The sequence below is a fragment of the Podarcis erhardii genome (assembly GCF_964252035.2).
Source record: "Podarcis erhardii genome assembly, chromosome: 14".
Taxonomy (NCBI): Eukaryota; Metazoa; Chordata; class Lepidosauria; order Squamata; family Lacertidae; genus Podarcis; species Podarcis erhardii.
This window is the reverse complement of record NC_138503.1, coordinates 22,220,732-22,242,607: the sequence shown is the minus strand read 5'-3', so window position 1 is coordinate 22,242,607 and position 21,876 is coordinate 22,220,732. Positions and strand designations below refer to the sequence as shown.

The following is a 21,876-nucleotide window of genomic DNA, read 5'->3' as shown; positions in this document are numbered from 1 at the left end:
GCAAGTGGTGATGGGATAACTGGATGAGTGGTCCATCCTGTTTTTGCCTAAAGCCAACTTCATTGGCTGATACTGTTCTGTTCTGGTGAATGGATGCAACCGGCTGAGCGAATTGCAGTTGGTCACTCTTTAAGGCGGGGGTACCCAATATGCCCACCAGATGTTCTTCAGCTCTCTGCTGATAGGGGGCTGATGAGAATCGGAGTCCAGCATCATTCTAAGGGCATCAGGTTGGCTCCTCTTTTTAGTTTTTTCCCTTTGCTTTTCCAGGTTTCCTCTAGCAATTATTTTTTTCTAGACTAGTAAGATGCAGATGGAGCTGGTTAGATGCTTAGTGTCAACTTCTTAGAAATCAGTTGGACATGTTCTGTAAATACCGCCTATCGGTTGACTTGTTTGTGTCAACCAGCCTTCTCTGGCTCTTCATTTTGGGCTTGGGTCCCACAAGCTGTTCTTGTGTGTATGTATGTGGCCAGAGACAAATGCTTGACCAGATTCCCATCTTTTTCAGCCTGGTTACAATTACTGCATGTTCTTCCACATGTGAGAATATTTACGGTTTGTGCAATACTGTTGCTAAGCTACAGCCATAGTGCAATTGTTCAGACATTAAAAATGTGTGCTTCTGAAGGACACTTGTACATTGCATTCAGAAAAGATACAATGGGAGCCTTACAGCCTCAATTTTCAAATGCACACAGTTGCAAAATTTGAAACTGGAATTATAACAAAACAACAACTTAGTACCTAAGACTAATGCCATGCTGAAGCCTTCTCTTCAATTCTGGGAAATCTGCCCTCTCCATCCCCACAAAAAAGAGAGAGAAGGAGGCAGTTGATTTACTGTCCCTTTCACGGCGTAGGAAAGAATTATTACTTCAAAATTGTTCTGGAGAGCACGGCTTTGCCGCTTCCCTTAAGTTACAAGGTGGCCAAAGGGTGAGAGATGTTCTCATGTTGACTTAAACTGCCCTCAGTGCACTCCATAGCTTCTCCAGTGTTCCAGAGAGTGAGACTGCCCAAGAGGCTGCCTGCAGCATGTCTGACAGCCTGGCTGTGTTTTATATGCATAGTAACCTCAAAATTTGCAAATGTGATTTGTTGTATACCTTTGAGCCTGTCAATATAGATATAGATATATACCTATACAGTGGTACCTCAGGTTACATACGCTTCAGGTTACAGACTCCGCTAACCTGGAAATACTAGCTCGGGTTAAGAACTTTGCTTCAGGATGAGAACAGAAATTGTGCTCCGGCGGTGTGGCGGCAGTGGGAGGCCCCATTAGCTAAAGTGGTACCTCAGGTTAAGAACAGTTTCAGGTTAAGAACGGACCTCCAGAACGAATTAAGTTCTTAACCCGAGGTACCACTGTATAGCTATAGATATAGATTGCAATGGCGTTTAGCCACAATGCAGCTTTGACCTGATTCTTTCTTTGTTTCTTTTTTAAAGAATTGCCTGGCTCCCATGAACGTTGTCTATCTCACTTTCTGGAATGGCAGGGAAGCCATAGAGGGCTTCAGAATAGCATGAAGAGAATACAGTATTTATTAAAGAACAAATACACCCCTATCCTTCAGCTACTTCATAACTTTAACATTTGAGGTTGTTGGTCTGACGTATCTTCCCTGCCCTTTGCGGGAGGGGGCAATTACTTTTCACTCTTCCCCCCACAAATACCTGACAACCAGAATGGGCCAGATTATTAGAAGGATTTTACGACACTTAGGTCCGGGCAAAAAGGGGATTAAAAAGGACAGGCTTGCTAAGATTTAACAGAAAAATAATGGGAGGAAGACTTGGAGAAAAGAGATGGAGGACAGACCAACCAGGATGGAATGGCCTGACAACATTCAGTGTCAAGCACCGCAGGAATATCTACATATTTAGGTGGCATTCTGTCCTCTTACCGCAGGTGATGTTTTAGATAGGTGCACATTCACACAAAAGTGTGAAACAATATTCTGTCCTATGGTTTTCAAACACTTTCCCAGGATTCCTCAGATGCTTACTGGGATTTCTTAATAAGACCACTTAATAACAAATAAGCTTCCCGGAAGGACAGCTTGGCTCCCACTGCTGAGTTTATTCTAGGGCCCACTCCTTGGATCATGCATGGTGACACTGAGGACCAGCAATACTGGTTGGTATGAATATGCTTTGGACTCTGGGTGTTCCTTGGCAGATGAATTTGATTTGAAAGGTAGGAAGTTAGAATGGTGGTTTTCTTACTACCATACTTCCTTAACCTATTCTTTGCTCATTTGCTCTGGAGGCTTAAGGACATGGAGTGAAGAGCCCATTGTATGTTGGTTTTTGCATGCCTCTAAATTGAATATGAAATTTATTACTTGCTGTAATAAAATAGGTCACAGGGGTATACTCTGATCCAATTAATACTATAACCTACTTGCTTGCAACATTTCGTAGTCTATTAACAAAAAATTCCACACATGGTTCTGGTTGGGGTAAGAAATACTGCTGGTGTGATATTTTTGAGAGAATGTTGAGAAATAGCACCTTAGGATAAATGTAGTTGTTGGAATATAATAGGTTTTTTTAATGTCTATTGTTCTATAAGCGCCAAGAATTATTTGCAGCAACTACTATATTCCAGGCTCTCCTGTGCAATTTCCACTTATTTCAGTAAGTTTTTCAGAATTCTTTTCCATTCTAAACAAAATGAGAGGCGTTTTGGGGGGCGTTTTGTGTGTGTTTGTGAGACCCACATCGTATCCCATTGCAACTTGACAGGTTGCTATTGGGAGATGGACAACTGGAACCGCAACAAAATGTTGCAATGTGGAATGTTTCTTTACAGTATGTCAGCCATAGTGCAAAAAAAGTTGCTTATGGATTTTGTGGTCCTATGTGCAAATAAGGTTGAACTAGCCAAAACATGAGTGTTTTCTGTGAACATGCTGCCTGTGGTCCTGCTCCCAGTTATGTGAAATAATTACTTATCATGAAGATAAATGGGATTAACTGTGTGCTGGTTTTCTAGAGAGGTAGTTGTGTTAGTCTGTTGCAGCAAAGAGTCTTGATGCAACTTAAAGCCTGACAAATATATTGTAGCATAAGCTTATGCCAAAATAAATGTATTACAGTAGAACCTTGGGTTGTGGATGTAATCCATGACAGAGGCACGTCTGCAACCTGCAGCGTTCGCATCCTGAAGCGCTGCATCTGTGCTGGCGCAATTTGGGGCTTCTGCGCATGCGCTTCTGCATGATTTAGCACTTCTGCACATGCGTGAGCAGCGAAACCCAGAAGTAACCCGTTCCGGTACTTCCGGGTTTCCCGCAGTCCGCAACCCGAAAACACGTAACCTGAAGCGTCCGTAACATGAGGCATAACTGTATTGTTTATAAGGTGCCACAAGGCCTTCTGTATATTGGATTGGATCCACAGTGAGGTTTTTTAATTTAAAAACAAACAATTAAAAAAAATCTGTCAACACATTTCTCAGGTCTTTTAACTGCTTCCCCCCCCCCCCAAAGAAGTTCATCAGATGTCATGTAAGCCAAGTCCTGGTGTTCCTACTGTCAGCAGGATCTAATGCCTCCTTTGGTGGCATGAGAGTGCGAAGAACCCTGTGTCAGACGAGAGTGCTAAAGCTACTGCAAACGCTATGTTAAAGAACAGATGGCATTAGAACATCTCTGTGACTGTTGCATCTTCTCATCAGTCAAGCTGCTATATCATACCTTAAAGTGGTGCCATCTCCACACATTTACTTTCATTTCCCTCAGGGAAAGGTGTACATTCCCCACCTGATTTTCTAGCCTGTAGAATGCAGCTTTTCTTAACCCACGCCACCCAACTCTCCTGCAGATCACTGCTCATCAAACATTCTTCCTTCAGGGGATCCTTTCCTCAGTGACTTGTTTGTTGCAGAACTCCTTCACATTGAGAGTGATTCTGGGATGTGTCCATGCATCCTGCATGGCCAGGCTTGCTAGGCCTCTCTGTTGCTAAGCAACCCCTGAAAGCTTAACCCAGAACCGTGGTAGCCAGTGTGTTGCCCTCCAGATGGATAGAAATTGGAGTCAAACAAAATCCAGACGGCTAGTATTTGCCCTAGAGCACAGGTTCCTAAACTGTGGTCCGCAAACTTCGTTCATGGAGCTGTGGTGTGTCAAATAGTCATACAGATTTTAAATTTCATTTTTATTGCTTTTTATTTCTTAACATTGCAATTGAATAAAATTAAAAAGTCCTACAGCATCTAGCACAGCATGTTACATTTGCTACAACAATAAAAAAATCATTGAGTGGTCTGCCAAGAGCCTCAGCAATTTTCAAGTTGTCTGTGGAGAAGAAAGTTTGGGATCCCCTTCTTTAGAGTGTATCAACATTCTCCCAAAGCTGTCACTTTAGAGGCCAAATCAGGAAGCTGTATTTTGGGGATGTTTCTCCACCATTTATTGAGGTGCTTCCAACCATTTCCCAAGGATCTCCAGATTGCCCTCTAACACTACTGCGCTTGCACAAGCTCATGCAAAAGCAACCCCAGAGTTGTCCGCGACTGGACCTAATGGTCAGGGTACCTTTACCTTTACCTTGATGCCCATATGTTCACTCACATAATGTATGATCATTTATCTTTGTCTTAAGGTGGACTTCTTTTGCCTCTTCTCTTACTACAGGAAATGGTTTTGTGAATTCACGAGCATCACCAGGCCTGCTTAGCAGCACCGGGGGTGGGAATGGCCTAAGCAAAGGGATGCCTACAAAATCTCCCCCTCCCCCTGGCGGGGGCAACCTTGGAATAAACAGTCGCAAGCCAGACCTCCGGGTTGTCATCCCTCCCTCTAGCAAAGGCATGATGCCTCCATTGGTAAGTTTAGCTTTTTGACTTATTAGTAGCTTGGAGAAAGACAAAAGAAACCTTGATCAGGAAGCTAAGAAGAAACATTGGCTTGAGAATGTGGTTTGGTGAGAAACAAACTTGCAAGCACTGGTTAGGATGTTACACAAAGCCAGGCACTCCATGGTTTGTTTTCCTGCTCAACTAAGGGAGGAGCGAAATGGTCACAGTGAACGGCTTAATGTTGCATTCGAACACAGACACTGTCAACAGAGCATGCCCATCTATAAGGGCAAACAGATGGTACTGTAAACATGATTCATATTCCTGCACTGGAGGAACATGTGAACTTAGCAAACAGTGGGCTTTTTTGGAAGCAGTTTCCAAGGGCACAAGGGCTTGCCCAAGCAAAGTACATTGAGGCTTCTCTAAAGTAACTGTGAATTGGTCGAATTTGGGTGTGGACGCTTTGCTTTTGACCATTTTAAATGTTCTTTTCCCATCAACTGTGTGTTGACAATAGGAGTCAGTAGACAGGCTGTAGGTTTACTATAATAATAATAATAATAATAATAATAAGAGTCCTACTGGGTTAGAGCTTTCTCTCTAACCTAGCACCCAGTTCCCCCACAACTAGATGCTTCTGGGAAGCTGGCATAGTATCATGTAATGCTTCTTTGCCTACTGCATCACATCGTAACTTTGGAATATTAGTGAGGCTAAAAATAGCTAGCTGATCAAGCACCAACACAACTCTTTCATTCTTGAATACTGTCCTATTCTCAGTAACCTTATTATTCCTCTTATTTGCTGAGTACAGTCGGAGGAGGATGAATTGGAGTTGGTGAGTCTGGGTTCCTATTTGGTATGAGACATCAAGATCCGGAGAGCTTTCATGTTAACTGTCTGTTGTAGCTTAGACCAACATTCCCTTTGCTGCAGAGAGAAGCCGGTTGTGATTGGTTTATTTCAAGTTTCTACATTGACCAACAGAATATGGAAAACTAATAAATATTTGCCAAAAACGTTAATATTTTTACCAGTGGTGTTGCAAAGGGGAACGTTGGAACAGAGCCTCTAACAGCAACTGTCCACTGTGCATATTGAGGAGCCTTGAAATTTTCTTCTAAGGCATCTTATATTCCATGTCAAACTCTGCAGTGATTTGCTTCACTCATGAAGTTCTGCAAATTGTAATACAGTTCCTGTGTTGCTGCTGCTGCTTTGCTTCTTGGAGATTACATCATTCCTGGTGAGGTCACCATTTTAGAGATCAAGTTAATTTCATGCTCTACAAGAGAAGCAAACCACAAGGGGGTTCCCTGTTTACCAAAAGAAACATACAATTGCAAGCTATTTTCCAATCTAGTGGGGAGGGGAAATGTTTTAGCCTTTTAAAAAGGTTTCTCACAAAGTATTTTTTATGATTTGGTCTCTGGCACATATAAAGCTCGCTCTTTGTTGATCAGAACCTGGCTGTCTTTGCTGTTCTAGTGCAATCATTTGGGAAAGAACTGATTTATTACAAACCTGTGTGGAATTATTGTAGTGCTTTTTATCAATTATTTTAACCCCAGACATGTTGCTGATATGGGGCTCTTGTTGCATGAAAGCATGGGATTGCTGTGTTTGTCTTGGTAAATGCATCATGTTGGGTACTACGTGTGTTTTCAAACCAAAATATAAAGTTCTGTACAAGGTGTAATGGAGCTTATCAACAAACAACCTTTTGCTTCTCTGCATCCATATGCTAAGTGCTAGTGATTATCAAAAGCCCTGTAATTTGTTGCACCTGTGCTTAACTTCCAGAGGGAAAAACGTCTTTTCCCTAGGAAAATGCTAAAGTAACAAGGGGCACTTAGCAGAATTCTGCTAACGAAGTCACTATCGTGTGCTATTTTAAGTCATGTTTGTATTGCTTGTCTTGTGGGTCTTTCAGCAAAGTTCTGCTAGTTTCACGGCAAAGTTCTTTAGGACCTCAGTGCATAATCTGTTGTGTAGTTCTGCTTCTTCATAAGAAGCATGGCAGATAACTGTTCAGTTACAAAAAAGAAAAAACCCCAACCTTTTGGTTTAGCGTGTTACGTTAAGGGCTTTCCATAATTCACTCATTCTCCAAAATACAGCAAAATTGTAACTTTTCAGACCACGCTCTTCACAGGGTGGTATTTATGCAATGTGAATAGTCTGATATCCTATCTTGTGGTTAGTTGAAGTTTCACCATTACTTTGGAACTGGATGGCTGTCAGTGACAGAGGGGTTGAGTCTAAGTCCTAGATTTGTCTGTTCATTGGAATAGACCCATGGAATCTGTGCGAATGAAGTTACCATTTCACATTACAAGCACCCAACTGGCAAATGCCACCCACATAAATTAATAGTTGGAAGGGACCTGGAAGGCCATCTAGTCAATGTTCTGCTGCAGATATTTATCCATAAGGCACAAGGCAAATAACTATATTGGCACCTTCCATATTCACATTCTGAGAAGTAGATGGTTTTATAAACTGGGAGCTAAAGATGTGCAGAGTTGGTCAACATAAGGTTAGCCAGTGATTCACACTCATGGCCCGGTGGTTCCCATGAACAACTTGCGGGGGGTGTAGCTGTGTTAGTCTGTTGCAACAAGTCTTGTGTGTGCACTGTAAAGACACAACAAATTTATGGTGGCATAAGCTTTTGAGGATTAGAGTCCACTTCAACAGGCTGCTTGCTTCTCCTGCCTCTCAAGAATGAGATCCATAGCTTAGATGCTTTCCCCTGAACTGTTGTGATGAAGCATTACATAAATACGGAAGATGTTCCTTGAATTAATTTGAAGCATTTCTAGTATGATGATGAGCTTCACGCTAAAGCCTCCCATTTCAAACAATGAATGCATAAAATGCAGGCAAGGCATCTACTGCTTTGTTTACAAGGTTCAAACTCAGTCTGCAGTCCTGGTCATCTATCTGAAGGCTGCTTTTACATTTTATAACATTTGAGCGCATACACATGAGACTTGGTGTGTATCTGCACCGCACCCCCAAACCACTCAAAGGAGACGCATGCTTATTTTAATTCCGTTTAAGCATCCACTGTTGCCTTTATTGTGCTCTGTGATTATTTGTTACATCCATACATTCTCTTTCCATCAGAATTGCACTGTTTGCGTTGGGTGTGTGTGTGTGATTGTGCTAAATCTTGCAACCTGTCAAAAGTGCAACGCTGAAGTAGCTCTCAATTTCAATAGACAAGGGCAAAGAGTGGTTTCAAGTATGCAAGCTATAGGAGAGGGTTGCCCTCTGGTGGTGCGAGTTGCTTCCTGCAGGGAAGTATACAGCTAGTTGGAGAAAAAACCTCCTCCAAGCAACTAGGTCATACGTTTGTCACACAAGTTGAAGGTAGCTCAGGCTATATTGCTGCTCTAGGCAAATATTTCAGTGTGCTTTCTCCATACCATGCCTTTTTCTAGACAGGGAATAGGGATTGTAAGGTCTTTGCAAGGGTTTTCCCTGACCGGACCTCTCCACCCTCCCTGTGCTGCATAAGTGAGTAGGGCAGGTGGAAAGGGCTGCAACTGGGGAGATAATAGGGGGAGATAATACAGTACTGTCCCAGATTGTAGTGGCAGGGGCTGCTACATATTTCTCTCTTCCTCTTTACCCCACACACCAGCTCACCGTAGGTTTTGCAGAGTAGCCTGGCCTCTCTTGAAATCTAGCACCTCGGGCAGCTTCCTGACCTGCTTATTGGGTTTAGCTTGTCACAAAGCTAGATTTTTCAGTCTTGAAATTCACTTGCTTAGACAGCTCCATTTTACTCAGCAATTCCTGCCCCGCCCAAAAAAACCACTCCACTGCACCCTGACCAAAGAAACCAACAAACCCCTCTCAACTTCTGACATGTGGACCTGAACTAGTTTTGTATCATCTGTAGAAACTCTTCTTTGACAAGGCATATTATTAGCGTGGAGGGTGACTTTGGAGAGTTGCATTTATTTTGTGGTGTGTGCACAATCTCCTTTTGGTGCAGTTGGGTTGATAATACTGCACACAGTGCATGGTATATTACTTTATATAGTACTACTTATGGCCTTATCTCTTATGCTCCATTTTACAGAATGCTCATATGGAGTTGAGTGTGACTGGTCCTAAGTTAGTCGTTGCATCCCAGCACTCTCCCCTCTGAATGACAGTGGCTCAGAAATAGGTTTACATTTTCCTCTCTCTGATGTTTGTCTTGGCTTTCAATAAATATTACACAAAAGGAATAGACAAGGAAGAGGTTGCCTCAACCTGTGATTCAATTTCATTGTGGATTTGCCTTAACTGGGTTCTATGTTCTTGTTAAAAAAATTTTTTACAGAACACACAGCGGTTAAGCAGCTCTCAGTCTACGCAGCCTCTTGCAACACCAGTTGTGTCTGTGACAACTCCAAGCTTGCCCCCACAAGGATTGGTGTACTCTGCAATGCCTACAGCTTACAACACTGGTAAGCTATTCACTTGTTTGCTCTCCCTTCTCCCCTGGGGTTTTTTTTTTGGGGGGGGGGGGGAGAGAAGCCACTGAGAATAAGACAAGATTTAAAACTCCAATAAACAAAAACTTAATGGTCTTTTAAATGTTTTAAATTTGAAAAGCTAAGAGTTTAAATGCCAGTGAAATTAAAAGTTATTTGCCTGCAAAGTATTAGGCACCATGGAAGGTTCCCTGTGGGGGTTGTTCTATAGTTGAGAATATGACCTGCCTCACTTGCAGTCCAAAGTGGTACACTCCAGAATTCTGCCACTTCATTCTGTGTAATATGTTGGTCAGCTGTTCCAATCTCTGAGGCAGCTATATCTTGCCAGTGTTCTTTTTTCCCTTTTAAACATTTTTCTGAAGTATGCTACATGGTTGTTTTAATTTAAATCATGATAGTTTGACTTAGTCCCTGAACTTATCAATATCTAATGTGCAGACATTTCTGTAGCAAGCTGTCATAGCTGCTTCGTGAAATCTTGAAGTTAAAAACAAAACCCTGTATTTTTCGCTCTATAAGACACACCAGACCACAAGATGCACCTAGTTTTTGGAGGAGGAAAACAAGAAAAAAATAATTCTGAATTTCAGAACCCAGAACAGCAAGAGGGATCACTGCGCAGTGAAAGCAGCAATCCCTCTTGCTGTTCTGACTTCTGGGATAGCTCCGCAGCCTGCATTCGCTCCATAAGACGCACACACATTTCCCCTTACTTTTTAGGAGGGAAAAAGTGAGCCTTATAGAGCAAAAAATACGGTAAGTCCTGTTGGTAAAAAGCAAGCAGTGAGGAGACCCCAGAAAATAAAACAAAGCCTGTCTTTACAAATAATAACCTAGTACCTTGTTAAGCATTTGGTGTGGTCACTGGGAGGTCCCATCCACCCTGTTTTTGCTATAGGAACTCAAGCATCTATGGCAATGTCATATTGGACTCCTTTGACATTGTGCTGGCACAGCAGTTGGTGTGTCTTATCCTAATCACCTACTTGCTGGCACGGCAAATTTGCAGGGATGAGCTCCTGGAGAGATGCGTAATCAAGCATCTGAGGTTTAAACTGCTGTATCTCAAAGACTATTCAATCCCTAGAAGCTCCTGTTAAACTATAATTGAAGGACTTTGACCTCTCTTAATAGTGCTGTAGGCCCTATTAGATGCTCACACCTCTTTCATGAACATTCAGACCTAATTTAAAAGATGTCTCTGACTTACATTTATTTTATTTTATTTATTAAATTTGTATACCACGTTTTTTATTTGAAGATCGCAGGGCGCTTCACAACATAAAAAGACAAAATGAAAATATAATAATAATAATAATAATAATAATAATAATAATAATAATAATAGTAGTAGTAGTAATAAAAAACAGAGACAAAAGCAATATGCATTATGGTTTTTGGACTGATTTTGCATACTCAAGTGTTCTTGATTTTGAAGTCCAAGGAAGTTCTCTTGACTTCAGTCTCTGATATCCTAGACGATAATTTATGGATTAAAAAAACCACCCGGAGATGAAAATTGTATCTGTCTCACGGGAACACACTTTTAGCTCCTTTCCCCCCAAGAGGGTAGAGCATATATAAAGCTGTATTAGAACGTGATTAAGTGTAGAAAAGCTTTTACAGCTCTCTTTCCAAATTCAAAGGAAAAACAAGTGATAATTATGAACTGAAATAACTTCTTATGTGTGAATCAGTAGTGATAACACTCTAAGTACTATATATCCTAGATTTAAAACTCAAATATCTAATTGGTCAAGAACATAGAGGTTTAGTTTTGCATGCTGCATTCATGCAACTTTTGAGAGAGATGTTGCCTTCAACTGTTTGAGTCAGCCACTTCGCAGCACATAAAATGAAAAATGGGTCTAAAAAAAAAAAGACAGGTGACATGCAGTTCTTCAGTCTTTTTTGTTATGCTGTCCATGGGAGCTTGCTGTTAATTCCATCATTCTTCCCTTCCTTATGAATGTACACCTAGAATTCATTTTTGGTATATAAATTCTATCAAGGATTCTTGTACTTCGACTTGCAAGCAGAAAGCAGATAAGAGACTGTCATGCACAGGCTCACAGCTCCTGCCAGTGTTTCAACATTCATCCCCCAAGAGCAAAAATAACATCAGAATTAATGGTGGGGGGTTTATTTTGCCTTTTGTTTCGATGATACTGTAGTCTGGAAAGATGGTAGCAATATGCCTTGGAAACCAAAAGGGCATGAGACAAAGCCACGAGTAACTTGGGAGAGTCCCCTTTGAACCAATCTCATAGCGTCCAAGAAATGAGTTTGATGTAAAATCCATTCTACTTGGAGACTGATGTTAGAGTTTCTCCTTTCATATCAGCATTTGCAACTTTTTCTGGTGTAGAATAGATTTCTGCCTTACCAAATTTCATTGTCCGAATAACATTCCTTACTAGTTTCACCTGCCGTGAACTTGCAGGGGTTGCAAAGTGCTGGTTTTAAAGCTGTAGATTTCATCATGCACTTTAACAGTGAATCTGACAGTGAATTCAGGTGGTTGAGTGCCTATCAGTTTGGAAGTGAAACCAGGGGCACCCCGAAACTAGGCAGCTGTTTCTGCATACTTGGGGAGTCACTTTGGCATGCAGAAAGTTTGTACATTGGAAGTGTTTGTATTACAATGTGTTTGTGGTTTTATTGAAATTTTAATAGCCTAATTTATTTGTGTATGCTTTTTTATTCATCTTGCTTGGTGAGCTTAGTAGCCAATGGATGTTAAAAGAAAAGAAAAAGAACATTTAAAATTCCCAAACTGTCCTCAAAACATCTGTCAGGTCCCAGGACTTAGAGAATGTGGGTAGCAATGGGCAGGGATTGTCCAAAGGTACCAGAAATCAGCAGACTGTGTGAGTCTTATCAGTTAAGTGTATGTTTGAGAGCAGTTCAGGCATTCCAGTTTTTGCAGGGGTGGGGGCTGCAGGGAAGAAGAAGAAGGAAGTTGGCTGTTTCAGACTTATAGTAAGAATCCTGGAAAGGCAGGTTAAGTTTATGAGAATGTTGTGAGCGCAATCCCTCTTGCTATGCTATATAGGAATGTTTCTGGAGGAAGTAAAATTGAAAGCACACCTTTCTCCCTCTCCAGAACCAGACCTACCCACCTCTGCAATATAGCAATAAAAAAGCTCAGATTTGGGATTCAACCTGACCTGAGCCATTTAGCACTACATAGGAGACTAGGTGAAGGTCAAGAGAGAGAAGAAGGAAAAGGGCTACATTTCTCCATTTCCTTTTGAGTGGATTATACAGGAACATAGAGGGGGAAAATCAGCTTTAGAACCGATAGTTCTCTTTGGGCCTAGCCTTGAGAGTCACTTGAATGGAGGGCATGTGTGAATTACACTTTTTAATAATGGTATAGAGAAAATTTGCCCTTTGGGTCTTGAGGTGAAGTTAGCAGTTTTAAGGTCACAGTCTTCCAAACCAGGCTCAAAGCCGTTCTGCCATAGTGTGCCTGAGGGAGTTGTCATGGATTCAAATGCCTGTCCTCAACACAGTGCTGGCTGGTGTCAGCCCATGAATCTGTGAAACTGAAACTTACCCTTTCTGATGAATACATGGTACAAATAATTTTTCCCCCTTTCTTGCTCCTTTCTTGCTTTCAGATTATTCCTTGACTAGTGCAGACCTGTCGGCCCTGCAGGGTTTTAACTCCCCAGGAATGCTGTCATTAGGACAAGTATCTGCCTGGCAACAGCATCATCTAGGACAAGCAGCCCTCAGCTCCCTTGTGTAAGTGGGAACACACTCCCGCCCCCATTCCCTGAAGGATTGGCAGCCTTTGCTAAGTTACACCCAACTAGGCACCTCTTCCATTTAGCCCACAAGCTCAGACTTGGCCCTATTTGGTTAAGCACAATGTTCTTTAACACTTCATTTTGAGTGGGTTGGGTATACATGGGTAGCTTGCTCGGTGTACATACTGATTTGTGACTTGTAGGTGTTTTGCAACTCAGTGGGCTTGGAAAGTTATTTTGTAGAGAAATCCTTCTGCTACTGCTTGTGCATTCATTGTCCAGCGCACCTCCCCCACCCTACAAATAGTGATATTTTAACCTTCACTTCATTTGAATAAATACTCCAATACAAATGAAACTGAGTTGACCGTGAATAAACTAAGTGGAGGGGTTGCCAGGAACTAGGCCGCACACTTAGAGCTTGTGCATATGGCTCTAAATGGATGGCCGATCTGAGCACTCAGGCCTCTATTACTGAATTGAAGGAACAGCAGCACTTAAAAGTGCTCTATTAGTCATGTACAAACTTGGTTTTTTTTAATTGTCCTTCATGACAGTTTCATTAAGCAGACTGGGGAATGAGTGATCTTAGGCACCCTCTGCACCCTCTATGTTGGGAGCTGCTCCTGGGTTGTTTTGGATTGCAGCAGTGTAGCTTGTTCTGAAGGGCAACATTATTTTATTACATACACCTGTTTCAAAAACTGTTGATTGTATCTATATTTTGATAAATTTTATAGTGTCCTTTTTAAAGTCTGTTTTTATCTGTTTAATGAGTATTTTATGTAAACTGCTTAATAATTTTTTTTAATTAAGTGCTATATAAATCTTGCTCCATTGGTTGGATAATAATGCACTGTCCTGGACTGTCTCAGCATCATAAATCTGGGTGGTGCATGAACACCTGTTGTGCATAGCAATTGGCCTGGTTTGCACGCAATGCTAAACCATGACTTAGGGTTAGGTGCAATAGCCTCTGTGAGTCTCATCAAAGCCTTGGACTCAAAGACTCCCACCTCCTCTCATAGGAATATAGGAAGCTGCCTTATACTGAGACAGGTCACTGGTCCATCTAGGTCAATATTGTCTTCACCAACTGGCAGTGGCTCTCCAGGCTTTCAAGCAAGGGACATTCCCAACTCTACTTCAGAGGTTTTCCTTACATGCTAGCGGTATATAAATTTTGTTGAATAAAAGAAATTAAAGAAACATGTAGATGCTGGGGTTTAAACCTGGGACCTTTTGCATGCAAAACAGATGCTCTACCACTGAGCTACAGCCCTCTTCCTGCACAACCAGGAGGAATGCAGTTGGTCAGTTGCAAAATAAGCTGACTTCAAACCTTGACTTGTTTTAACATACTAGAGTTTATTTTTTAAACCACACTTCCTGTTCAAACATACCAGCAAGCCAGAAATTGGGGAAAGCAGAACGGAATCTCTGTGTGCTTGTCTTTCTGGTCACACAGTGGAAAGGGAAGGGGAAGGAGCCTTGAGGGTGGGGGCATTCAGAGGCTCAGGCATGTAATGCCAAGCCATGGTTTAGCGTTGCCTGCAAACTAGCCCATTGTCTTTTGGAACAGAAGGGTATGTTAAAACTTGCGTACATGCAGCCAGATTTGTTCTCAGTCTTGTCCAGCATTGCTGCTTTTCCTTTCCCCCCTGCCATTTCCTTTTGTGTTTGCCTTTCTGAAAGTTTGGGTGGCGGGGCTGTGCCTTGCTTATAGCTCATCTCTGTGAAGCCCTATAAATAACATTGCTTTTCTCCTCCCACCCCACCTCCGGTTTGAATTTTTTACTAGGACTGGAAGCCAGTTATCTCAGGGTTCCAACTTATCTATTAACACCAACCAAAACATTAACATCAAGTCCGAGCCAATTTCGCCTCCTCGAGACCGAGTGACCCCATCCGCGTTCCAGCAGCAGCAGCAGCAACAGCAGCAGCAGCAGCAACAGCAGCAACCTCAGCAACAATCACGTCAGGACATGGGCCGCTCTCCCGTCGACAGTCTCAGTAGCTCCAGCAGTTCGTACGATGGCAGCGACCGGGAGGACCCAAGGAGTGACTTCCACTCACCGGTTGGACTGGGAAGGCCCCCCAATTCAGAAGACAGAGAGAGCCCGACCGTAAAGCGGATGAGAATGGATACTTGGGTGACATAAGCTTCCCATTCTCCCTTTTCTCCCTTCCGTTTCTACTTTTGAGTTATCCCAATGAACAGTCCTGACATATCTAAATTTATAAATAAGGACATGAAATAAATATTTATATGTATATACATACATGCATATATATAAATATATATCTTTGTATACATATACATGTGTGAGTGTGTGAAGCAAGGCACACATACTCTCTTTCTCTCTCCCTCACACACAAAATCAGCAGGCACTTAAATACCAACTCCTCCTATAGCTGCAGATGCCCCGTGGTTTTTAAAACACAGTATAACAGAAAAGAACCCTTTCTAGGTATTGGTCTAGTCTGGCACTTAACCCGGACTTTGCTCCTTGAATAATGTAACCTGTTTTGCAAAATAAATGTCGTACCCGTATGTAATCTACCAAACTAGATGGCCGAGGCGTGAGGGCTCGCCTGTAGTCGTGTTCCTGTGTGTGTGTGTTTTCCAACAGCCGTACTGTCCCCTGTAGTTAAGAGTACGCTTTGTAGCAGCAGAGCCGTAGAAAAAGAAAGCAATACTGTACATAGAATGACCTTTATATTACCCAATCAAGCATGGGTCTCTCTCTCTTACGAAAGGGTGCATGGAGAAGGGCTGGCAATGTTGAAAACAAAACAAGAAACCCCCAACACCTGTATTTGCACGTGCAAAACTATACTGGGTCAAATTAAGGGTCCCCCCTTTTTTCCTTTTACCAAGTGTGAAAGAGAGACACAAAGAACGTGCATGGAATATTCAAAAGATATTAGACTAGAAGATAGTCCGTAAAGAAAATTTTAATATATTAAGTTATAATTGGAAAATGTTTGGAATCTTTCTTACGTTCCTCCTACCTTTTTTAAAAAATAGAGAAAAACAATTTTAGCTTGTGTATATTTTTTATTAAAGAAACCATACCCTTCTCTAAGACTATATAGAAAGTTATATACCGTACTTTTGAACACATTCTGCTATGAATTATTTATATAAGCCAAAGCTGTATGGTGTTGCGCTTTTTTTTTTTTTTTGTAGAATATAGTTTTGTTTTTTGATTGTCTTTTTTTTGGTCTTTTGTTTTTAGGGGAGGAAGGAAAAAAAATCTTGCAGGCAGAACCTTGGGGAAAAATAAGCCATGAATACTTATTATTCTATATGTAAATTTAAAATTTGAGCCAAACTTTGTGTATATAGCATCTTAAATATATTATCACCTTTTGGTGTAAGTACCTATGTATTGTACGTTCGCCAGATTAAAAAAGTATATTTTTGTGGATTGACGCCAACTTGAAGAAAAAAAAGGCGAGGTCCTTATTAAGTAGAGTATTCACTGTTTAATATTTACTATTTTGTTCAATATACTGTACTTCCTTTTGGATTTTAATTAATATTATCCAGATTTTTTCAGAGGGTGTTTTAAAAAGGGGCCGTTCCCCACTCACTGGTGGTGAATGTGTGTTAAAACATTTTTGTGCTGTATGGTAAGGCTTCATAATACATTTTATAAATATATATATACATATATGTGTATATATATACATATATAAATATATGTATATAGATAGCAAAGTGATACCCACCCTTCCAATCCCATCCAGAAAAACTGGTGTTAAGTTCATCCTGCATAAATAGAAAATAAAATGCATGGGGGGGGGGGTAAAGGCTGTGGGTTGTTGCCAAGGTTAATCATACTCAGAGTTGACTGATTTGAAATTAACATGGCTGACTTTAAAGTCAACTAATTTCAGTGGGTCTATCCTGAGTAGAATTAAGGTGGTTACAGCCTGTTATTTTAAAACTGCCTTTTTGGGGGTGGGGGAGATTATTTTATTGTTCATGCTGAAGTAGCAGAAACATACATCAGAAGCAAAAAATAAAAGGGTTTTGAAGTGGTGTGTGGGTTGGGGACAAAGTGTTTCAGAAGTTTCCTTTTCTTAATGCTCGGTATCCTTTAAATACAGCGCCACCTCAAGTGATGTGGCTGGTCAGTGCTTTGCATGTGTGGGGGGGTAGGGGGCTCTGATTCTACAATTGCAGCTTGAGAGCTCTGCTTCTCATGATACCTGTGGAAGCAACACGTTTTCTGAAACATCTAACTGCAGGGAGCGACAGTAGGTCAGCAGATCCCTGTGGCATGTTTACATAACCAAGCATGTTTTGTGATGCATATTTGAGTATGTACATGCTACATCTTTAGGGCCAAACTAGATATGGTCTTGAATGTGTCCTTGCATTTTGATGTGCACACGTTTTAAAGCAGGGGTCAGCAAGGCTTACCGGGCATGGGCTGGATCACTCCCGTGGAGATCCTCCGTGGGCCGGGCCAGCGCAGTGTGGCACCGGATATCCTATCTGCTCATGTCTGTGGCACCGGAAATCGTTTCTGCGCATGCCCAGGCACCGAAAATCACGCCTGCGCAGAAGTGATATCCGGCATCTGGGCATGCACAGAAGCGATTTCTGGAGCCGCGGAAGAGAGTCCCTGCAACGCGCTGTGCCGGTTTAGCGTAGCATGCGGGGACTTGCCTAGTGGGCGGCTCGGTTCAGGGGTGGTTCATGGGCTGGTTAAACGGCCTCCATGGACTGCTTCTGGCCCATGGGCCGCAGTTTGGGGACCCCTGTTTTAAAGCATTCAAATTGGTAGAGATAGGATTTTAACCCCTTCTCTCCTGTTGCAGTTCTTGACTCTTCCAAAGCTGCTGTTTGCATTAGAGGTGTTCCCATTGATATTTATTATTATTATTCTCTATTAAATTTGCATACCACCCTTCATCCGAAGAACCCAGGGTGGTTCACAACAGAAAAATACAAAATCTATAATAAAGCAAAAACAGGTGCACTTAAAGTTTAATTTACTGTTGCATTTGGCTTGGTCTTAATGAGCATCCATTGGCCGTGCATGCCAAAGTAACACATGCAGTAGCTGAACTACCCCCCCCCCCCAAGCCCTTAATCTCTTATAGGAGAAAGTACAGCGTTTGTTACCTAGAAATCAGGATTTAAAACAACCTAAACTCTCTCTAACTTTTGGCAAAATATCAATAAAACTAAGCAAGAGCCAATAGTTGAATGGAAGCTCTCGATTTATTTTTTTTGTCATATATCCTCAAGTGGCTGCCTTAGTTATTTATTTTTAAAGGTAAGCAAGGTATGGGAAAAACGATGCCCTGTATAACTCATTTCACCTATAAGTCTTCCCCACCTTATGTAAAAACTGTACAAACTGGTGGTGGATTATGTGCTTTATAGCTGGCTCCGATTTAGTTTTCATTAAGGGTTCTGTAAATGCATAAGCTTCTAGGATCTCTCTCTCTCTCTTAGAAGCATTTTGAGGAACTAATGCACACTAGGTACTGTTACTTCTGTCTGGATAGGGTAGAGAGCAGAAAACGTCCCAGTGGTCTGTCAGCGTCCTCCCTCTACCCCCCCCCAAAAAAAAATCACACTTAACACAGAAACCACACCACCGCTTCATAGATCCTTTTGATGCTTCGGATTGGTATGATTCTCCTGCACTATTTATGCACCTACATGAACTTTGCTGTACATTTGAATGGGAGTTCTTCATTTCACATTTACTGTCTGATTTCTTGTGTGCCTTAATGAGATGGCTTTGCTGACTGTATCCCAATAGTCTCTTATTCCTATGCAGGTTTGTAACGAGTTACATCAACTTTTTCCCCCGTTAAAAAAGAAAAAGAAAAATATATAGTTTGGGCTTTGTACTTGTATCGAGCCAGCCAATTTTCTTTCTTTCTTTCTTAAAGAAATAATAATAATAATAATAATAATAATAATAATAATAATAATAATCAGTTCTTCGAGTCAGACTGTTAACTCTCAGCTAATCTCCTTGTTCCAGGATCAGGTCCTATCCATTGTCTCCTGCAAAAGAGCTTTACATCATGAAAACAAAACATGCTGACTTTTTTATATATAATTAACACTAATAATGTAACTCTAGATGTTTTGAAAGTCTTACACAGTGGTCCTAGAGATAAAGATAGTTGCAGCAAGACAGAGGATTGTGTGTGTGCGCAGCTCTGTCCTGTACTTTGGCATGGGAGCGAGTCAGTGTTTCTATGCTGTCATTTGCTATTCCTTCGTACCAAATACTAGATTTTGCACTGAAGCACCTGGCCCCATAACGGCCCAAAATACCTTTAGGCTGGTACACTGATGAGCCCCCTTCCCCAGGCCCACTGCACTGCTCCATTGAATAAAAACCTTAATATTGCAAGGCACAAAGTTAAAAGTCACTTAGCAGTAGGCTTCTCCCCCCCTCCCACTGGTGAAATGTTTTGCACTAGTAAAACGTTGTTGTACAAGAGAATTCGTAAGCAGGTTGCTAGTAATTTGGTTGTGCAATAGATTGCGACGTCTGTTGCGCAACAAGTTTCTGCTAGCGCAACTGCTGCATCAAATTCCACCTGCTAGCACCAGAAACTTTGTGCTAGTAGACAGAGCAATGGGGTACAGCCCCAAGTGTTGTAGCTAATGTGGCAGCAGAGGCTTTTGAGGGTCCCACTTTGGCCAGAGTCCTCAAACAAGCTCTAGTTTCTGAGCAGAAGTACCTCATGCTTCTTAGAAAACCATTTTTGCAATATGAAGGGAGTTAGGCTATATCATTGCAGGGCAGAGGTCGGGGAGACAGAAGAGGGTGCTATTTAAACTTGCTGAAAAATCACACTGGGCACCTGCAGGTCCTTTGCTATGCCCAAAGTAGCTTTACATCTCTCAGTCCCCTTAAGCCCAAGGTTTTTAGGGCAACTGTTTGAAGCCATTTCAGATGCGAAGGGAAATACATGGTGTGGTTTCTGCGTCAGGGGAATTGTTGCTTGGAAGAGCTCCTGTGCCACACTCCCTATTTGGGAGAAACTGCCACGCCGGGCTTGTTAGCTTTTCAAATGCAGGGTGCTTTGGGCTGGGAAGTGCTTTCAAAGAAGTGACAATCTCAACCTCTGCCCTTAACAGGTTCTGAGGTGCTACTGGCTCTTTAAGAGGGCTGTACCACAGGTCTTGCTAAGATTCAGCTTTTGCAAATTCAACAGCAGCTTGTGCAATGAAGTTATTCAAAGACACGCACCCCTTTTATTTTTAGAACCATGGAATATTGTGACAGTAAAAATAAATAAAGTGTAAATAGAATCAATGGCATTTTAATTGAAGGTTGCAATTGGATTAAATCTTGTGCAAATCCAGATTGCTAGAATTGGGGTCAAATGTTGCATATGGTGGACATAGCAATACTGACTTGTTCATACCTGGTATCTCTCTTTTTAAAAAAAGTAAGGCATGTTGGAAATGCTTTAGCCTTTAAACTATAAAGGACACTAATGCATTGACAAGTCTACTGTGCGCACAAGAAATATATAGTAAATAAGGAACATAAATGACTCCTGCCAAATCAACCACGGGAAGAAGTTTAAAATTTAGAATGTGAAAAGACTTTAAAAAAAAATATTGGGAAATTTCCTCACTTTGCTGTGCAAGAAAACACTGCTTTGCTATATTTAAAAAGAAAAGCTTTTTTTAAAATAAGAAAAAATATATGTATTTGGTAAATGTTTGTAGTCAACAGTTCACAGACGAAGCTGTTTGCGGTTAAAGCCGTCTGGCGGCACAAGCTGGACTTTGTTGCCATCTTTGAGACGAATCTTTAAGAAAAAAAATTAAGTTAATCTTTTTCCCTGAATGTGGTGTTTTTTTCTTCATTATACAATAAATATTCTAGTGAACTTTTTATCAAATGGTTAAGAAAATGCTAGAAGTTGTTGTAAAATATTTGTATCTTGCATTCACTAAAGTAAAAATACTGGCTTTTACTGTGTATATCGGACTCTCTCTCATATTTAAACTGAAGCTCTCAAATCTTTCCCCCTCTGTCAGCACCTAAACTTGGATTTGGTCCTGTTTCCTTGCCTGTAAAGATCCAGGCTTACAGTTGCATATATTTGCATATATTTGAAGGTATATCCCACCCTGCATTCCAGTTGTGAGCCAGGTAAAACAAGATGGAATAAAAAGTGTTTCCTTCTGGCTTAAACTTCACTGTTTAAAGAGGAGTGGCCCTCCAGATGTTGTTGTACTGTAGTTTCCATCATCCCCTAACCAGTGTTTCCCAACCTTGGGCCTCCAGCTGTTTTTGAACTACAATTCCCATCATCCCTGACCACTGGTCTTGCTAGCGAGGGATGATGAGAGTTGTAGTCCAAAAACAGCTGGAGGCCCAAGGTTGGGGAACACTGCCCTAACCATTGGACATGCTGGCTGGGACTGATGGGAGTTGGTGGTCCAACATCTGGAGCTCCTTGGATTCTCTGCTTCTTTCACCTTCCCCCCCCCCCCAAATGCATGACTAGCTTTTAATCCTGGTCTTCAACATTTGTTTCCAAGGTTCACACTTATCCCTTTTTTCTCTTTCTGCCCAGATGCCTAGATTAAAAAAATAAATAAATCAGTTGCCTGTGCAGAGAATTTTGGCTACTCCCCACCCCACCCCCCACCCCACTTTGCTTTTAAGTAGTTGTATAGAAGAGCAAATTTTTACAAAGGAAAGCAGTCTTCCTTGTGTTGTCACTCAATTTCCCCCCAACTTTTTTTTTCTTAAAAAAACCCTTTAGCATGTTACACAGACATGGT

At 41.5% G+C, this 21,876-nt stretch overlaps 1 protein-coding gene across 9 annotated transcripts in view; it reads left to right on the top strand.

The window, feature by feature from the left end:
* MEF2A (myocyte enhancer factor 2A) overlaps positions 1 to 21,066 on the top strand; it is a 98,800-nt gene extending 77,734 nt beyond the window's left edge. For 5 of the 9 annotated variants that reach the window (XM_081839047.1, XM_081839044.1, XM_081839045.1 and 2 more), the window contains 5 exons: positions 4,653 to 4,843; positions 5,634 to 5,678; positions 9,162 to 9,288; positions 12,945 to 13,071; positions 14,878 to 21,066. In XM_081839047.1, the coding sequence (XP_081695173.1) occupies positions 4,653 to 4,843; positions 5,634 to 5,678; positions 9,162 to 9,288; positions 12,945 to 13,071; positions 14,878 to 15,238 (851 nt within the window). In that variant the 3' untranslated portion in view covers positions 15,239 to 21,066. The remainder of the gene's footprint in view (positions 1 to 4,652; positions 4,844 to 5,633; positions 5,679 to 9,161; positions 9,289 to 12,944; positions 13,072 to 14,877) is intronic. The other 4 variants (XM_081839049.1, XM_081839050.1, XM_081839051.1 and 1 more) reach the window with 2 other exon arrangements.
* Positions 21,067 to 21,876: the final 810 nt, after the last annotated feature.